The sequence below is a fragment of the Antennarius striatus genome, chromosome 17, assembly GCF_040054535.1.
Source record: "Antennarius striatus isolate MH-2024 chromosome 17, ASM4005453v1, whole genome shotgun sequence".
Taxonomy (NCBI): domain Eukaryota; kingdom Metazoa; phylum Chordata; class Actinopteri; order Lophiiformes; family Antennariidae; genus Antennarius; species Antennarius striatus.
The window spans coordinates 11,087,381-11,106,902 of NC_090792.1; the positions used below are offsets into that span (position 1 = coordinate 11,087,381).

Consider the following 19,522-nt stretch of genomic DNA (forward strand, 5'->3'; position numbering starts at 1 on the left):
AGTGCAGGAGAGATAAACCTAAACCTTCCTCTCTTCAGTCACCCTCTTCAGTTCTTCTGGGGGTAATTCATTAAAATTGGTGCAGGCTGACACGGGACTATTTGGCCACATTTAATAAGATGTTGTTATAAACACTATATGCTTTTTGTTCATAGAAAACAGGGTATCATTAAGGGAAGAAAGACACAGCTCCTAATAGTTAAAGCTTTTCTTTATCCACAAGATCAGATTGGTTCACAAAAAAATAATATATAGCCTCAAATGGGATCAATAGATTTGTAAGTGGTTTATATTGCTGTGTCTGCATTCATGACATTTGTGTTATTTATTTCTGTGTCTACTTCCCAGTTAGTTACAGAGCAAGGAAAAAATTGTTTCTGTCCAGAATGTTGTTGACTTAATTCTCTGCCCTGTGCATTTTTAGCCGACCTCAGAACTAAAAACTTCTGCATGCACAAACATCTGTCCTAGCGCTGGGAGCTGAGTTTGGTTTTATGGGTACTTAGTACTTCCTTGACAATGTGGTCTAGTTATCCAGTAGTTCCATTAAACTTGATCTGTTGCGGTGGGAAATAAAAACTTCTCTGGTCTCCTTATGACTGTCAGATCTTGTTTTTTTACTCATGACACTCGATTTTTTCAACACTTTGCAGAGGTGAACACAATGACATCAGTCTGTGTGTTTAAAGGAAACACGAGTCTGCTTTGTTTGGTCACACGTGATATGGAACAATATCTTTGTATTGACATAATTTTCACACCTTTTTCTTCACATGTTTCTGATTAAACAGATATTTTAACAAATTCTTTGCATTGTGGATTAGGGTGGAGCACAGGATTTTTCTCCTGTAATTGATTCACCATGTTTCCACCCATAATTAACCTCTTCATTGTTGTAGAATGTGTGTAGTTTTCATAATAGCCACTAGGGGGCAGCACATATTAGATCTTCTTCCTCAGTGTCAACTCATTTTCATCTCCTCAAAGGAAATTTGCTCTCAGGGTGATGCTACAACAAACAGAGACAAACTATTAGAATAAAAAATTCTCAGATTTAATGTCTGTGCGTTTGATTTTATTTCATGCATTTTATCATCCATTACTTTCACAGTGCTGTGACAGTCTACATATTTGCATAGGTGGCAGAAGGTGGGACAAATCCCTTGTGAGGCCCAGGGATGATTAATGATTAAGGGGGATTAGGAGGTGGGTCAGGACTAGGCTACTAGTCTCACTCTGATGCTGCCTCAGCTGCCTCTATACTATGTGTGTCATAACAACCTCTGCCTCTCTCTGGACTAAATTTATGAGCAGGAAACCCAACTAAAAAGGAGAGAATATCAAGTCTTCATGGTGAACACTGAGCAGGACAAGGTAAGCACAGCAGACCTCTTGTTTCACTGTCAATTATTTTTATTTACAGTTTATTTAAAGAAACTTTGCCCAGATGAAAATACCAGAATAATTGATTTTAGATAAAAATGTGGGGTTTTTTAAAACCTCATTACATGTTGCTGATCTTTTCTAAGCTTGAATTGGCTGTTATTTGTTCAGTTCCAACTGATCATATGTCACTGTATTTTGCTTTTTTTCACTCAGAGAAACTGCTGGCATGTGGGATTATTTTATACTCTCTCCACAAGTCTCATATGTCTGCCTTCATCTACAGTATAACCAAAATGCAACGTCCACAAGATATTGATCATGACTACCGGGTTAAGCTGCTTATGACAGGACCTACAGGGAACCGTGCAGCCAATCCCCCTCCCCTTGGTCCCCCAAGTCCATCGGAGGATAACCTGTTCCTCTCTCCTGCTCTACCTGAAGCCCACCCTTAATCTGCCTTCTACCTCTGGACTTAAAACTTGTTTGAGGGCATCTATGCTATGGCTGTCTTGAGAGTGAAGTTCACCAAGAACAAGAGGGACAAGTTAGCCCAGGTGTTGTGGATCCTGAACTGGATCTCAGTGGTGACAGGGGCCATCCTGTTCAGCTTGGGAATCTTCCTCAAGGTGGAGCTCAATAAACGGGAGGAACTGATGGCTGAGAGAAACATCCAGTATGTGCCCAACATGCTGATTGCTGTGGGGCTCATCGCCTGTGCCATAAATTTCTTGGGTGGGAAGATCTGCTATGACTGTGTGGATAGCACCAAGTTTTTGCGCTGGAAGCTGATCATGCTGCCCTATATTATATGCACCTTCTTTTTCACCTTCTGCGTGTTGGTGGGAGCTCTGATGTGCTATAGCATGCGAGGGGAGCTGGAGGAATCACTGAACCAGGGGCTGACAGAGGCCATGAGGTTCTATAAGGACACAGACACACCAGGGCGCTGCTTCCTAAAACGCACTGTGGATATGCTGCAGATTGAGTTCCAGTGTTGTGGAAACAACGGCTATAAAGACTGGTTTCAAATCCAGTGGGTCAGCAGCCGTTACCTGGATATGTCTCAAAAAGAGGTGGTGGAGTAAGTTCAAATTACAGACTGGGGACGCTATTTAAGAGAGAATCTAATGATGGCATAAAAGAAGGGGCCGCATAAAATACTACTGCAGGAAAAGGCTTCAACCTCCCATTTAGTAATCATTCAAAATACGTTCTGATACAAATAGTGATCAACAGTATTGTAATTCAAAACTTAAATATTGACTAATAAAAGTATCATCAATTTAGATATTACAGATAAAGATATCTTTCACACACACACACACACACACACACACACACACACACACACACACACACACACACACACACACACACACACACACACACACACACACACACACACACACACACACACACCTATGGAGGCCCTGAGCATCTTCCTTTTGTTTCTGCTTTCCAGCCGGTTAAGAAGCAACGTGGAGGGGAAATACCTGGTGGACGGAGTCCCCTTCAGCTGCTGCAACACCTACTCGCCCCGGCCCTGCATCCAGCACCAGGTCACTAACAACTCTGCTCACTTCAGCTACGAGCACCAGCTGGAGATGCTGAACCTGTGGATGAAAGGATGCCGCCAGGCGCTGCTGGAGTACTTCACCCACATCATGCAGTCCATCGGACTCACGGTCCTCATCATCTGGCTGTTTGAGGTGAGGAGATCTGAACATGTTGGTGATAGCAGATGTTTTTTACACTTAGTCTGTTCAGGATTTGGGGAATAATATTAAATATGAAAAATATTCTATTGTGGCCCCAGTAGTTTTTCAATGTGGTCAATGTAGGTGTCAGGATTTGAAGAAGAAACCTCTGAACAATAAAAGACAATTTGCAGCACTGATATTCATCCTTTTTCAAATTTTTGCTTAAGTTTATTTGGCAGAGAAGATGCAGGGTTTTCATCTAAAGCTAACTTGTGACCCATGTCCTTCCGTAGACTCGCCATCATGACTATAATGATGTCATAGGAGTGCAATGCGAAGTGACTGTTGTTAAACCTCACTGAAGGTTGATTTCTACAAAAAAAAAAGTCACTTTGGTATTAATGCTACCAGATAGGTTGAATATATGTTTACCGTTTAAGGGTAGTGTCCGTGTTGTATTTTAAATTATTACATAAAATCACAGCAACAGTTACAAGGAAGGATTTTCCATTGGTGTATTCTTCAATGAAAAACACCATGCCAGCATTTGCTGTTACGCTATTATTAAATATTCATTTCAAACACTTTGTGGTAATAAACCCTGACTAAATCCCAGAGTAAATATTATTTGTACATCATTCACGCGAGACTCTCATCGAGCTGCAAATACAATTTTGAAATAAATAATAAAATCCTACTCATTTTATTCTTTGTGGTCGCATCTTGTGCAAATTTGTGACTTGACTTTGTCTTGTTTTAGCTGTCAGTGTTGACGGGCGTCCGGTTCCTCCAAACCTCCCTGGAAAACGTGCTAAGACAAGGCGACCCTGACTCTGACTCCGACGGCTGGTTGCTGGAAAACAGCTTCATGGAAACAGCTCGAATTAATTTAAACATCATCAAGAGCCTCGGAAAGAGCAACCAGATAGACACTGCTAGCAACGGAGACCCCAACATTGACGTTCCTTCCTCGTCTAAAGCACGCTATGGGCCAGACAATGTACCCCTGAAGCAAACCCTTGAAGCCAGTTGACCTCTCACCCCTCTGTAAACTCAATGAAGGGCCTTCAGCCAGACTACTTAAAGAGTTTCATGTTACTTTTATTGGTTTTATCCCAAATGAAGCAAAATCTCTGTACATGTTTGAGAAATCACCACAAATGTACATAGTTTTCTGTACATCTGTACTGTAATCTACTGTTTACAAATGACATTGTGTTGCCTGTATTTGATGTGGGTTTGCAACATTGGGCTCAAAATGAACTTGAATTCATTATTTTCTGATGAAGACAAAACACTGATAGAAACAGATATTCTGCCCGCAAGAATGATAGAAAATATTGTAATAGAATGATATGCAATATACAAATGAGCTGCACCTATAGCTGGCTACTTGGATAAATAACAACGGTTTAGTATTCCTTCTGTGCATTTTATCTGACCTTATATGTACTAAAAGCAGCAGTCAGTCTCCTGAGGTGTAGATTTACATGACTTTCACAATAGAAACACAACCAACTGGATTCTTGACTAAGAAAACCTTACAATTCCTTTTCTGTACTGATCTCGTGTGCCTCAGCAAAGCCACCAGGGTCTTATAAGTCAGTCGTTTGCACCACAATGAGCAAGTCGTCCCTGTGAGCTGGTGATGACTGGGTTTTATTGTTGGTGATTGATGTGAAATGATTCAAAAACAGTACATTGACAACTGGGTTCTGTCTTACTTTCAAGCTTGTCAGTTGTTTAAAGGAATTCACTGCTGTTGTTTTCAAAAGTAGTATAACAAATGGCGGTTGAGAAGAGTCGTGGCCTACTTTTGCCTCATCGAAGGTCCACCTGATGGATAAATCAATGCTGATAGAAAATGATGTTCCAAAACAAATCTGCTTTTAGAGGTTGTGCTGTAGGTTATTTTCAGGGTACTTGACCAGTAAATCTGTATAGAGGCCAGTGTCTTTATTTCCACAGCCTGGAAGTCATGAAGTAGTCAAACAACACAAAGAACACAGTTTTATATTCACACAATTCTTCTCTTGGAAAGGTAATACTGGAGTAACTGTAAAGATACCATAACTGACCTTTTTTAAAATTAAAAGTACATATTCTATCTGATAGAGTTGTGGATTTCATTTCAATTTTTTTTTATTTTTTTTATTTGATTCAATTTAGCCAAATAGATTCATTTCTATCAGGACATTCTATGATACCAGGTATTATAAGGCAGGAATATTTCATATAACTCACTCAGTAATTCTTAAGATCTACAAGGCTTTGTAACCATAAATGTCAAAAAAATATTAAATATTAAGAAAACCACCCGGTGTCAAACTGTCTGGTCAATATTGAACACGTTTATATCAGAAAATGATGGAAGCAGATTACAGAGTCCTCCCCCAGAATACTGACTGCATGGAATCAATTCCAAAATCAATGCATATTCCGTAACAGTTTTATCACACGTGTTTATCTACAGTATGAGTAAAGGTGAAGCCTTCTGACTGTCTACACAAAAACGTGTAGGTTCTCCCGACTGCAAATGAATGTACCCTTCAAAATGGTGTAGTTCAACAATTATAACTTAGGACACATCTGAAACTAAGACAAAATGAAAACACAAAATTCACAATATTACAGAAGAAAGAAATCAATCCCATAACCTGGAAACAGAAGCATGTTATTGTAAATCTATCATTCATCTTTACTTCAGTGAGCCTCTTTTGCCCTCAGAGAAACTCATTCTCAAAGCAGACAAATAAAAAAAAAAAGGCGACTTGGGTTTACTCGCTCTGCATCTTCCTCCTCGTCCTCTTTTGACGGTCCCACTTTTCTGGACTCCAGCAGGTTTTTCCTTTTCTGTTGTTTTTGTTTGATTGTACAAGGGTTGTTTGTGTTTGTGTGTGTGAGGAAGTGTGTGTGAGTGATTCAGGAGCACCCGAGCAGACCGTGCTCTATGGCTGTGCTCTTCTCTCCCCGTCCACCACAAATGGAGCCATCATCACAACATCTGCCACTCAAAGGCAAACATAACATTGACCACTTCTAGGCTGCGGGCGATTTCTTCCAGGATGCAATGCTGCCGCCACAGTTGGTTCAGCTTTTTGTAGCGTTCAGGGCAAAGGTGCAATGGATTCCCACGTCTAGAAATCACAACACAGAAGGCGTGCTTTAGTCCGGGGTTCGTCCAAGAGAACGCACAACAGAAGAGTAAATCAGAAGAAGGGTGAACAAAGAATTCCTTATTTAAATTTCTAATAATATGATTTCTGTTGAAAATATGACAAGTCAGTACTGGAACACAAATAATCACAATTAATCTTACCCAAGACGAGGATCAGTCTCCCCATAATCATCCAGGTAAGGTGCAGGGTAGGTGCTTCCTCTAGTCCTACTGGCCATTAGTATGATTTCACACTCTCTTATTCTGATAAGGTAAAATCAGACTTCATTTTAAAAGAATTCAGTGCAAAACAAATAATTTCAAAGTCAATGCATGCAGTATTAGAGCTGTAAAATAATTAATGTCATCCCTTTGAGACCTAAAATCGACCTACCTGAGGAACATCCCCACTCCTGCACCACAGGTAGCAGCATGGGCGGTGCAGGCTCCCACATCTTCCCCGTCCAGCTGGCTGAGGCAGCAGGAGCTCTGAGAGCAGAGCATGGCCCCGCAAAACAGGCACAGCGTCGGGCGTTTCCTCTCATCGTCTGTGGACTTGGGACACCTGACGAAACCAAAAGAAGGGAGAGAGTTAAACTCCTCCGACAAATTTTTAACTGAAAGTTGGTGACTGAAAGACTTCAATCATCCTCACTGAAAATGGCTGGCTTGATTGAGGAGAGCACTGTAATCCTCTGGAAGATCAATCAAACGATTTCTTTTCCTCGGGTATCTGGAAAAAAGATGCAAAAGTGCAAGAATGCAATTATTATACCATGTTTAATCACTAAATAAAACAAATGATGAGGGAAAGTAAAGTGTGAAATCTACCTGGCTGTTTGCATTTTCCCATTCAGGGCTTTGGTTACAGCTGGGCTCACACACCACCTAAGTTAGAAAGTTAAAAGTGAAGGATCACTGATGAAAACACAATGACACAGCTTCATTTATTACCCACCTCCGCAGCAGTGGGGCAACAGAGTCTCTGTGCTCCTGGAAGAGCTGGAACACATTGGAGGGTAATGCCAAGTAACTGCAAAGCCCCTCCATCCGTGCTTGAGAAGAAACTGTAAAGATTCCAAGAGCCAGTTTCAATTTTTTCCTCATTACAAACAGTCAGTTACATTAATAAAGTACTTGATTTGACCTACCAGCAGCACTGGAGAGTTCTTCTGGAGGATGAACTCCTGTAAGGCTGTTGAAAAAGAGAGCAGCACAGCGCAGGAACGGTTCGAGTCCTCTCTTCACTCTCTCTGCCACAGCGCTGCCAGACACGTCTGGAATCAGCCTGATGACAACACACAGCTGTCAAACAGGCTGAAGACAAGTCTTCAGGAACACACACACCTCTGAGCATGCAGCACACCTAGGCTCAGATTTCTATTTTTCATTAAATTCTGCTATATATTGTTACAATCTCATGAGGATGACAGCTTTTCATTTATCTAGTCCCTGTTATCCATGTCTTGTGTTTCAATGGCTGTTATCTGATAAATAACAGAATGACAAACACTTACCTTCCAGTATGATGTGAGACTGTAGAGCAAAGCTCTGCTGCTGCTCTCGCCTCCTCCGTCTCCTCTCCACCCATCACTGCCACGAAATCTAGGCAGAAAAGGAATAACTCCTCAATCATCATAATTGCCATCAGAATTTGTATTATTATTAGTTTTAGTATTATTGTATAATTTGTACAATTGTTCTTGTACCCGTGGAGGACAGGAGAATCTGCAGCATATGAGCCATAGTTACAAGATGCAGGATGTGTAGGTGGTTGTAGGCAGAGCTGACAGCAGACGGCTCTAAGTCTACAGCTTCCTCCTGATACAGTGAAGGTATAGACAACACCAACCCCACCTGTTCAAACACACATAAATATGAGTTTTTTATGTGTGAAAACACACAAAAATGTTACTATGAATAGTTATATTTGATAAGAGAGCGGGACAATTCTCAGCAAAGCCATTCTTTTTTGAGTAAACCTACCAGAAGATGGAAGAAGTCCACCTCCAGAACCGAAGGAGAGTTTTTTCTGCTCATGGCTGGAAGCAAGACTGAGAAAAAGGGGTTGTATTTATGTAGATGGGCATAAATGCTGCCTTTATTTACAGTATAAAACAGGAGAAAAAATTAAAAATAATGTATTCTGAAATAAGCACATACCCCCCAACATTTCAGCTAAGTGCCTCTGAATGACAGCCTGGGAGCTTTTGAGTCTTTGAGCTGCTGAAAACTGAACAATTGCTTTCAAACCTGCATGCTGGAGGAGAAAATCAAGTTTATAAAGACAAACAACTATATTTTACATGCTTTATGTCACGGCAAATCACTCATCAATAGTGACGTCTAACCTGTCTGTTTTGTAATGAGCCGAAGAGTGGCTTGTCCTCTACTTGCAAAATGTTTTCTGTGAAACACAAATATATTGTGAGACTTGGGAAACATGAAAAGTGGACGGACTGACGAAATAGGCTAGTCTTACTGTACCTATGGCCTGAATAGTGAAGGCACATGTGTTCCAGGCCATAATGGGCACAAGTGGGCACAGCTCATTGGGTACAGTCTGCAGCCCCACCCTGTGGACAGTAGTAGCGCACACAACCAGCATCTCTGTCATGCTGTCAGAGAATTTCCTCCTAATAAAACAAGCAGCAGAGAGGGGGTTAAGGGAGCTGCGATAGAGACAACATGCATGTCGAGAAAACACAGGAGTCCAACTCACGGTTCTTGTACTCCATAGCTCAGAATGGATCTGAAGTCTGGCTGGCCCTCACCACACAAGCCTGTATCACCATGAGCACTGCTGGCTTCTGCATGAAAGAACACTCATCAGTAATCACTTGCCATGCCAAAAACAAAGTCACACATTACACACAGAATTTTATTCCCCATACAAAGATCCAATTATTGAATGTGGCCCTCCTACCATTATCCTGAGTGACTGACTTGAGTCCTTTAATTCTGGCAGAGAGGATCTGGATCCAGCGTGGCAGGGTCAAATGCTGTCCAATTATCTCAGCGTTTTCACTGTGTCCAGCAGACAATTATTTAAATTAACTTCTACACATTTTGCACAACTAATAATGTACCACCGATTGGTAAGAAAAGGATAGACTGGGCTTACTAGTCAAACATGAGCGGCTCCAACGGAACGAGGGGAATTACAGTGTTGCATAAAGATTTGCACAGAGGACACAGATACTCTCCGTTCTCCAGGTCGATGATCAACTCGGCGTGGAGCCGGTTTCTGGTTGTGTTCTGGACAGCCTCAAAATATCTGGAAAATGGAGAAAATAATGGCCGTAATGAATAATGGTCTGTCTTCTCGTGAACCAAAAACACACAAACTCATTCAAGATGATCACAAAAGCACAATAAATATCTTACTTCTGCCAACATGTGGCGTGCATGACATGTCCACAGCTCCCAGTGTGAGTCCCAACAGCCAGTTCAGGGGACATAAACAGCGGATATGAGGTCCCCGTCCCTTTAAAGGATTCAGTGTATATATTTCACCTCACCCATCAAATTACGGTTATAAACAATTAACTGGTTTGTGACAAGAGACTGACCGTCTTCTCGATTAGTTAGTATCTTTCCTCTGCACTGTGTCAGCACTGTAGACCTCTGTACACACGCCGTCAACACCATGGCTTGAGCCTGTGCTGCCACTTCCTGTTCCTCCTGGCATAGTATGCAGGTGAGCACCTCCCTCTCGGCCGGAGTGGATCCTCGATGGGGTCCGACGGCCACACACAGCTCCATCTGCTCCATAGCACTGCTAAAGGAGTCATAAACGCTAGCTTTAGTCAAACAGATTTGATACTGAACACATCCATGTTTATTTTTGAACAGTTCTCACCTCTCAATGGCTGGAACAAGCTCACCCTGCGTCCCACTCTCCGGCATGTTGTCATAAAGCATTTTATTTGACTCTATAAAGACTTTCTGCATGGCTGACATTTGGGCCATAATCTTTTGCCGATGAAGTTTTGCTGCCTCTGCCTTTCGTTTGCGCTCAGCTTTCTCTTTGTCTTGAGAACTCTAGAAAATAACAAGAGACAGCAGTTTATAGTTTACACTGATCAGTCTTTGTGAAAGGCAGTCCATGAAAGACCGACAGGAATTCACGAGCAAAAACTTAAGCAGCTACATTGGTTAAGTATTTTTTATATTTCTGTTTGTTCTTCTACCTCCTCAGGCCTGGTTGTCTCTGTGCTCATGGAGGCAGATGGACTGGACTTCTCTCTAAGACACTTGACAATCTCAAACATCTGGCAGATAAAAATTTACAAAATAAACAGGAACACGAATGCATCAGCAGAATGAAATGACAGAGGCTGTGATTTGATGTTAATAATAAAAAGTACGTCATGAAAAGCAGCATATTTAATTGCTGACCTGAAGAACCCATTTGACCATATCTTTCTGAGCCTCAAGGGAAGGAACAGCCTTAATCTTGGACAACAAGATAAACACTGACTTCCCATGGTCTGAGCCGATTTCTGGAAGAAGACGATACGTTTTTTTATTCATGAAAATCATAAAACCAAACAACTTTTTAAGTTTTTAGAATTATGACTAACATTAAGGGAAGAAAACCCTTATTGTTTCACTCACTGCGAGCCTTAAGGCTAAAATCAAAGGTCACTTCCTCCACACTGCAATCCTCAAGCTGTATTTTCTCCTCCAGTAATGCCTGACCTATTAAGTGCAGGGCCTGCCAGAAAAAAGCATCTGTTCTTTTAATCACACGTAGCTTGATCAATAAAAAAGCAAAATTCAAAACAAACTCAACTCTGTTACGTAAAGAGCAGATGCAAAACACACCCTCTGGATCATGGCTTCTGTCCAGTGAGTGGCTCGGTCCTCTGCAGCTTTCTGAAGCACGCTTCTAAGGATGTGGATTATGATGTCTGAGCAGAGAAGTCGAACAATGCTGGAGAACGCTGGGCAGAAGGCCGGAGGCACTGGAGGACGTAGAGCTGACATAAAATGCAAAAAGAAGTCAGTAGAGCTGAACGTCAAATTTGTAACCATACAGAGAGACTATGCTGAACAAAGTCACCTTTATCGTTGCTCTCTTGAATCCTCCTCTTCTTCTGAGACTCTTCAGCCTACAACAGGCAAAACAAATGTCACTTGTTTTACATTTTTTAAAAAGAAATTCTGCAGAATGAATACACGGATGCAGAGAAAATGCCTCACCTTGCTATGTTGCGATCTTGAATAATGATAGAAGAACGGGTTGAATTCTACCAATCGCTCTTTTTTTACTTCATACAGTCCATGTCCTGAAACTCCAGGTTTTCTGAGAACAGAAGCAGAACAGATATCTAAACTACACAGATGTGTTTCTGCTCATAAATCACTTAAAATTCTGTGTACACTCTTTACATACTTGAAGGTAGCAACTTTGGTTATTACAGTTTCCAGGCCGGTTTCATCGCACTGCTTTAAAAAAAATGTTTCCAATCAATCATGAACACCTTATGAAAGCAAAGAAATTAGCTCTCCAATGTGGAGTATGTGTATCTTACGTTCTCTGGCAGACCCTTGACCAGGCTACTATGAGCCATGGGCTCAATGCACAGCAGGTGAATTACTTCCCTCATCGTCACATCTTCTTTGGTCACGTGACTGATACCGGGGACGTATCGCTCCCCTGGAGACACAATTCAATGTTTGTATGCTCCACATGCTAACAACCCACTGCCCATGTAAGATAGAACACTGTACCAACAATGACGATGATGAGATACAGCATCTCTTCGGTCAGACGATTCCACTGCATCAGTTCATCCTGGAAATGCAGTTAATTTTAATCACTAATCACGTACTGGTTTACATGATTTATGTCTGGCTTGGTCATTACAGTGATGCTTACCTGGTCTTTGCTTAAGCAACTCCCATTGAAGTAATCGAAAAGCTCAAATCTCAACAAGATCAGCATGAGGAAATGGTTTGGGTCCATTTTGGAAGCAGCTATCTGTGAACAATTTTTGGAGAAGGCTATTAATCACAATGAGAGTAGAAATTAAATAAGGAAAATAGCAAGAGCACTGTGAACGCCTTTGTCTGCCACCAACCTGGAGCATGAGAATATCCTTATCGTACATCTCATCCCTGCATTTTACATCCTGATAGTAGTAGACCTGGTGGTGTGAAGCAACGACTGATGTTTATACTGAAAAGAAATGAAAATACAACAATGTCTTCAAAAATTATTGATGTATACCTGGCTGACCAATGAGAGGCCATTTCTTCGCCACATATCAGCTGAGACCTGTGCAGCCAACACCACACAGCGCAGAGGATGCTCTGCCAACAGAGAGGGATCCAAGCTGTCCTGCAACAAACCAAGAGAAGCCTTAACTCTGACGTGAAGTGGCTTCATTCAGTAAAACAAAACACACAGAATATTTGTTTTCTATCCCTATTTTTAACTGACTTACAATATCATCCAGACGTTCTATTGCTCCCGTTCTGCACAGAAGCACGTACAAGCCTGGAGATTAAAGTGTTCAGCATTGTTAGCTCAGTCCACAAAAAATATATACAATTGACATGACTGAGGATTTCTCCTACCGGCCAGTAGCCTGGAGATAGGCAAGTGTATGCTGATGGGCTGCTGAGACACTTTGTATGGACGGACATGGAGGATGTGTTTGCACATGTAGTAGTCGCTGGCATCTCTCTGGAAGGGTTGGTTGCTGCACTGCATCAGGGCTCTTCTACACTCTTTAAATGCAAGCAGTAAGATCTGATCCTGTGGGAGTTATAAGGAGAAAACCGGTACTTCTTGGCCTCAGAGATTTATTTCTCCCTTGTGTATTTTTGTGCGTGAACAGACTGTAAGGGAGGGTTAAGTTCTTGTTCTTAATGGTGCATGACAACTCACATCAGAGAAGCACCAGTCCTGAAACATAGCGAGAATATGACGGAGCTGTATCTGAAGAGAAAAGCCAGGTTCCCATTCTGGCTCTACTGCGATGTGTTGACCAAACTGGCGTTTCACCTCCTCCATACCCTTGTAAAGTCAAATAAGGCCAGGATTCATTAAATATCTGGATTTTCAGGTTTATGACCTAATGTAAAATCCCTACAATGTCACCTGCATGCTTTGAAGGAGTCCAAGAAAGACTTTGAACCCCTCTATGAACTGTGTCCGCAAGTCCTCGGTCCACATTGTGGGTTTACTGATCAGAATATACCTGAGAGACATAACAAAAGTTAGGTTTTAGATTAAAAACCCTGAAAACTTGGGGATGTTATGATTAAAACGACTTCCTGTTTAATGACCTGAGGTCGTGGAAGATGACCTGGATGCGAGAGAACTTATCTCCATTGTATCCGAGGAAGAAGAAGCGATTGTGGATGTCCAGGTGTTCACGGAGCAATTCCATGACCGTATCAACTATCACTTTAATCACATTGGCCTCTTCGATCAGCTGTCTGGCCTGGGTCAGAAACAGGGATGCATGAGAAATAAAGCTCATTAAAAATGATACTGGGCTACAATGTTTAAACTGATGTCTGAACTTATTTACCAATGTGGGGACGGTGAAAATCTGAACGGACAGAGCAGTGATGGATATACTCCTCTCATGGTCATCGTTTATAAAATCTTTTTGCAGCTGCTTAAAGTGCTAAAAAAAGAGCAAAGATGGAGTATCTATTAAATCAAGCAAAAAAAAACAAACAAATGCAATGGCAGCTTTTTTTTTTTTTTTTACCTTTGTAAACTCAAGTGCAAAAAGCCTCTTGAACTCAGTCTCCATTAGCATGCTACAGAAAATCAGCTCATGTACGATCTTGCGAGCTCCTTGATGAGAAGAAGAGGAGAAAAAAATCATTATATTAGTGATGTTTTAAAACAAAATTTAAAATGTTGCGTGATAATTTAGCCACATGCCTTTGAACATCCTGGCATCGTGCAACATGAGTCTGCTGATGAGACATGGCCAATCAGAGTCCGGGTTGGTTTCTAGTGCCACCTGACAAAAGGCCTGCCTGAATCCCACTGCACAAGACAGACATGGGTTTATGAACAATGAGCAATAAGGTAGAGAAATGTTTTATAAAAAAGGTAGAGTCCAGAGCTGCACAATTGATAATCAATGACAACAGCACCTGAGAAACCAATTATCTTTTGGAACCAGGAGCCAAGGCGCAGAGCAAAAGTCTGATGAGCCATTACTGCTGCATGAAGGATCTCCACACGTAGTGGTTGCAGAGAGATGTGCTCTGAGTTGGACTGAAAGACAGCAGGAGCTCATTCAGAAATGCAATACAATACACAATCAAAAAAGACCTGTCGACTTTCTAAATAACTACACTGGAGAAGAAGGTGGTTTGAGATTACCCGGATGAGGTCCTTCGCTTGTTGGCAGGAACGAAGAGTTCCTCTCTTTACTGCCCGCCGACCCTGTGTAACGGTTAGCAGCAGTTAAATGGTGAGTACATTTAAGAAAAGTCAAGAGCCATTAAAACCTAAAAAAAAATACCTCCTTGTCAATAAGTGTTGTGTGTGTCTGTGCCTCAGCCTCATTGCAGTTAACAGAGCGCTGTAGCGTGTAGATGACATGGTCGTACGAGTGGTGCTCATCATTGTACAGCACACAGTAGTGTGCGCTGTCTTTATTCCTGCATCGATGAAGACAGACACTGCCACAGTTAGGTTGAGAGCCCTGCTACGTCTTCAAAAAATGTTCTTGTTGTCTGATGCAGATACCGTGGCTGGAGTTCTGCTGGCAGCTCCAAGCTCTCCTCCCACACCAGGAAATCTGTGACGTAGTGCAGCAGTTCCCGGAAAAGCTTCTCAGCACGTTCGTACAGCTCAGGCTCCAACAAACACTCCTCCTGCACAAAAGGAATCAAGGACACACACACTTAAAATGAGATGTAACTTCTTGAATGAATGAGAATGACTATGTGTCAGTGGCAGAGCCAAGACTCATCCCTCTCTATTACTGTACTGAATACTATAGAAACTCCCTGATCCAGATCCAACTGTCCATAGCAGTGGAACATCATCAGTTGTTTGTTAATTATCCGTCATGATGTTTGCACCATGTTAAGCAAGATTAAAATACAGAGGATTCCCAACCATAGGAGCACTTACTGATGAAAATGAAAGTGAAAGCCTTTACTGAACAGATAACACACAATGACTATGTGTCTGGAGAAAGCATTTTGAATATTAGTCAAGAATAATGAAAAAAAAAAACCTTCTGCATAAAATAGAGGCATGAAATTTTCAAAATAAAAAAACAAATGACAAAAAGTTTGTGGTTTTTTTTAAATTACGATCCAGAAAGAAAGCTTGACAGATCGAGTCATGGAAGCAGTCAAACAGATCTTATACCTACATGCTTCTCTTCACACATAAAACCCAAACTAACAAAACTGGAGGAAGTGAAGGATTGATCTAGAATCCACATCTGTACCCGTCTCAAAAATTGATCAACTCTCTAATGATGCAAGTTCGACTTCTCATTAAAAATATTTTCAGAAACTACTGCTGTTGTTGGAGACATCTTGTGAACACACAGATAAATAAAGAACTACCGGATCTCGTTCTTTTTCATGGAATACAAGGAGGAACAAAGAGTGTAAAGATAATTTCCCCATTTGTGTCGACAATAAAGTGTGTTTAATCTAAATCTTTAATTTTAATAAAGACGTAGCTCGTGTGTGCTTGTGACTTTTGCTTATCTTTTCATACTTTATCACTGTTTATGAAATTAATTAATCATGCACACGTAAATATGCATATCGATTGGTTGATAAAAATGTTTGTTTTTTTTTTTCATAATTTAGAGAGTTTTGGGTCTTTTTTACAAGGCTGCAACTGAATAAGCAATTTTAGTTATTTTACATGCAGAACTATTTGACTTACGAGGTCAGTCATGGAATGGATTAAATCCGCATCTTGAGGTTCAACAGTAAATAAAGTGCAGGTAATACGAATTATTTCATTACCTTTTATATCTCTCATTGGTACAATTAATAAAGAAAATCTGCTTTCTCAGAAACTGATGTGAATATGGCAAAGAAAAAGTTTTGTGTAATTCACTAATTGATTATTTTTAAGTTGCTGGGAGTGATTCTACAATATCACAAGCAAGGGTCTCAATTATTTTTCTTCATGAAAACTAAACAAGCAGCCATCATGCTCTCTGAGAGCAAACATTCCACAGTGCAGTCAAGCATTTCATACAAATGTCAGACTATTGACCCACAATCCAAACAAAGCATACAGTAAGTCCAGTTACACACACGCTACTGTGTGACAACAAGGGCTGGAATTTCCACAATCTAAACTAAGACTGATGTGAAATTGCACGTTTAGTGCAGAGCTGCTGCTTTCATGAACATGTGATATGTCACTGCTTGTTAAGCACAGGTTCACATCTGGTGCAGAAGACACAAAGCAGCCTCTCCCACCAGAAGCACCTGCTGTGTACAAAAACAGGGACCGATGAGAAGCTGCACATCTGCTCATAGCCCCGTGTGATCTTATCAGAGGAAAACCAACACCGTCAATCAGCAATGAAAGGACCAACAAATGCGTGATGAAAACCATGGGCACACACATATCCTGCACGGTTCAGTAGGATTCAACAGTATCAAGGGTGGTCCCCCTCCAGCTTAAAAAACAACTGCTTTCCAATGGCTTTCACATACTCTATCAACCTCACCAGCTTTTAACCTCATCATAAATTTTCTGAGTTGATGCAGGTCAACAAAGTGCTTTTCCTCCTCATTTCCGGAGCCAAAGCCACAGCCAAAAGAGCGGCATCTGGGACTGAGATGGGAAAATAAGCATTCTGGGGTTCACTGACGCAGAATGAGATGAGTGAGCCCCTCCCACATCCCAATTCCCCACTCTTATGTAACTCACCGTTACCATGGAAGTGGCTGCTCCGGGATCGTGTTTGGAGCAGCAGGGGCCGATCTTCCAAGCTTCCACGTCCCCACAATCACAGAAGCCCCCACCTGAAGATGCATGCATCTGAAGGAACAAAAAAACAGAAAAAGAAAATGTACAGTACTGTATACGCCAAGTTTTTCTCAGCTGTTAAGGGGCTTAAAGGAGAGCAGTTTTCTTGGATTTAGTGAAATGGGGAGACTACAAATCAATTCTTTGAGAATCTGATGAATAACTTTATACAATTTTCATTTATCTAAGAGACAATTACGGACGGATGGATGGAAGGGAAATTCAAACAAAAATTGAAACATTAAAAATATAAGCACCAACCTTGTAACGATGGCTTTTGTGCACACTATCCTGGAAGCAATCCATGCACATGACACAAGTGGGATCTATTGCACAATCCCTAAGAAAAGTTGAAGCAAATTCAGCTCATGTCAACATAATTACCAACAAAGTCTGTATAAGTGTTCAACGACTTCTCATGTATTAAACATTATTTCCTTTAAATGTAAACTCAGTCTCAATTTGTTGAGCATATGAACATTTGTCACCTCTCTCCCTCTATTTGTCTCTGGCCAGTGACAACAACAGAATACAAATGGGGATACACTGCTTTCAACTATTTCAAAGTATGCGAGGATGAACTGGAAAGTTCTTTAATAAGAAAACTAGAGCTTTGGGAAGAGTATGAAAAACACTACAAGTAAATGTTGGTGCCTCACATTATTCAGCTCCATTCACAGACTGAACCACACTGAAAACTGAGAGAGACTATTCATTAACTATTCATTTTTAGACACTTTGCTCAAACACTATGAGGTTGTCCGGTTGCTCAATCACTACAGAGCTAAAATCACCTGAGGCCACACTACTTGTTTTGAAAGCCCTTACACTGGCTTCTAAGAACTTGGTGGTTTTATAATTCATCCAGAAAAAACAGACAGCACAGGGGCCGATCATTTTTGAAAGCTGAATTTCACGTCCTACATGACGGCTAGTGTTTATTACTGATTCTATCATAACTACCATAATTAGAGGGTCCATTCCTACCTGCAGGAGTAGACAGTCTCTCCTTCTTTGAAGACTCGTCCACAGAGCTGTGAAGAGGTGCTGCCCTGCTTGAGCTTCTCCAGACCCTCCAGAGGATCCTCTCCAAACAGAAAACACTCCAGAGGGTGAAGCAGTCTGCTCTGCATGAGCTCCTCTTCTTCCTGAGGACTGGGCTCCGTCTTCACACAGAAGATCTGAGGCACCTGTTCTCTCAGGTATCGGAGCAGCTCCCCTCTGATGTCTGTGGCCTCCAGCCATTCCTGCCGGACAAAACATAAGACTTTCACCTGTTTCCATCTACTGACACACAAACACAAGTATAAAGCAATACTCTGACATAATGTTCAGATAGATATTTACCTTTGACATTGCATCATGTTTACAAATCAATTTAAATTTCCAAATGTTATTATGTGGACATTTGATTTTTTTTAAAAAAAACAAAACTTGAAAGCTAAAACCTTTGTGAAGAACGCAAAAATATATTGTGTGTTGATACTCTCATAAAGTAGTTCTACTCCGTTTGTGGCTTTTTTTCATGCCTAAATCACAAAATAAGAAAAAAGTTCCAAAGGAGACCTAGCAGACTTGTATCTTAGTTTATTTCATCACATGCTGCCTTTATTTCATCCCATGTTAGTGTTGATGTCTACAACCTTGAACAGGTATAGAGAATATATCAGGTCAATATCAATTCATTCGCTGACTGTAAAATGTTCTAAAGTTTAGAAATGGCATCCAATACAAACTTTACATCTCATCTCTGCGCTACTCTGTAGTTTAATCCTAATCGCCGAGGACAACATATCCAACCAGGTCAATTTAATTGTCATTATAGAATAAGATCCTATAGCAATCGTTGGTTGAGATTTTTAACACCGTGTGTAAATCTCACCACAGAAACACCAGTGCGTTTTCCACCACCCTGTTGTTTACCTGTGGCCCTGGAAGCAGAGCCTCAGACTGACAGAAACAGTAAACACTGCAGCTCGCCTCCTGACATTTTAACCATCAGCCTAGCTAGCACAAGAGCTAGCCGCGAATGCTAGCCCGGAAAAAAGACACGCTTCATCTGTGAACTCGAAATATATTTCACATTGGAAATAACACATTAAACTACAGCGTCTCGTCCCCGAGTAGCACTAACCACTGTCAACTAGTGTACAGAAGAGAAAAGCATACCTTGCTGAGCTCCAGTCCGTTAACAGAATTCTCCCCCTCCGCCATATTCCATTTGCCGTAAAGGAGGATGTGTCACTAGGAGACTGCTCGACTTGTAATGGAAAA

General features: G+C 41.2%; 2 protein-coding genes across 3 annotated transcripts; one reads left to right on the forward strand and one right to left on the reverse strand.

Annotated features, from left to right (window-relative positions):
• Window positions 1-1,242: 1,242 nt before the first annotated feature.
• Window positions 1,243-4,587, forward strand: prph2lb (peripherin 2-like b). Of its 2 annotated transcripts, none has more exons than XM_068338336.1 (4): window positions 1,243-1,374; window positions 1,600-2,467; window positions 2,849-3,095; window positions 3,847-4,587. In XM_068338336.1, the coding sequence occupies exons 2-4, from the start codon at window positions 1,887-1,889 to the stop codon at window positions 4,117-4,119; spliced, it is 1,101 nt and encodes a 366-aa protein (XP_068194437.1). In that variant the 5' UTR covers window positions 1,243-1,374; window positions 1,600-1,886; the 3' UTR covers window positions 4,120-4,587. The 2 variants fall into 2 exon arrangements, with proteins under 2 accessions (XP_068194437.1, XP_068194438.1); XM_068338337.1 differs by having other exon boundaries at window positions 1,275-1,374; window positions 1,670-2,467.
• A 142-nt stretch (window positions 4,588-4,729) lies between these two features.
• On the reverse strand, window positions 4,730-19,468 carry ubr1 (ubiquitin protein ligase E3 component n-recognin 1). Its single transcript, XM_068338335.1, has 47 exons — window positions 19,418-19,468; window positions 18,236-18,495; window positions 17,510-17,588; window positions 17,150-17,260; window positions 14,978-15,105; window positions 14,751-14,889; window positions 14,609-14,671; window positions 14,377-14,500; window positions 14,159-14,266; window positions 13,980-14,068; window positions 13,794-13,892; window positions 13,546-13,703; window positions 13,358-13,457; window positions 13,145-13,273; window positions 12,832-13,012; window positions 12,699-12,751; window positions 12,482-12,592; window positions 12,333-12,398; window positions 12,131-12,232; window positions 11,983-12,046; window positions 11,784-11,908; window positions 11,645-11,697; window positions 11,452-11,554; window positions 11,312-11,360; window positions 11,074-11,228; window positions 10,864-10,963; window positions 10,645-10,748; window positions 10,437-10,517; window positions 10,106-10,287; window positions 9,816-10,024; window positions 9,631-9,730; window positions 9,368-9,520; window positions 9,170-9,270; window positions 8,966-9,053; window positions 8,731-8,879; window positions 8,595-8,650; window positions 8,407-8,503; window positions 8,230-8,297; window positions 7,953-8,100; window positions 7,761-7,848; window positions 7,395-7,531; window positions 7,202-7,310; window positions 7,075-7,131; window positions 6,899-6,976; window positions 6,638-6,808; window positions 6,406-6,507; window positions 4,730-6,223 (listed from the first exon to the last, which is right to left on the reverse strand). The coding sequence occupies exons 1-47, from the start codon at window positions 19,460-19,462 to the stop codon at window positions 6,082-6,084; spliced, it is 5,214 nt and encodes a 1,737-aa protein (XP_068194436.1). The 5' UTR covers window positions 19,463-19,468; the 3' UTR covers window positions 4,730-6,081.
• Between the last annotated feature and the right edge of the window lie 54 nt (window positions 19,469-19,522).

What these genes read in the sequence shown, in the direction of transcription:
- prph2lb (XM_068338336.1), top strand. Translation starts at nt 1,887, where the DNA reads ATGGCTGTCTTGAGAGTGAAGTTCACCAAGAACAAGAGGGACAAGTTA. An exon ending in TCTCAAAAAGAGGTGGTGGA is followed by an intron (nt 2,468 to 2,848) that starts GTAAGTTCAAAT and finishes TCTGCTTTCCAG; the next exon opens with CCGGTTAAGAAGCAACGTGG. An exon ending in TCATCATCTGGCTGTTTGAG is followed by an intron (nt 3,096 to 3,846) that starts GTGAGGAGATCT and finishes GTCTTGTTTTAG; the next exon opens with CTGTCAGTGTTGACGGGCGT.
- ubr1 (XM_068338335.1), bottom strand. Translation starts at nt 19,462, where the DNA reads ATGGCGGAGGGGGAGAATTCTGTTAACGGACTGGAGCTCAGCAAG. An exon ending in CAGCCACTTCCATGGTAACG is followed by an intron (nt 15,106 to 17,149) that starts GTGAGTTACATA and finishes CCTTTTGTGCAG; the next exon opens with GAGGAGTGTTTGTTGGAGCC. An exon ending in AGACAACCAGGCCTGAGGAG is followed by an intron (nt 10,288 to 10,436) that starts GTAGAAGAACAA and finishes GTTATTTTCTAG; the next exon opens with AGTTCTCAAGACAAAGAGAA.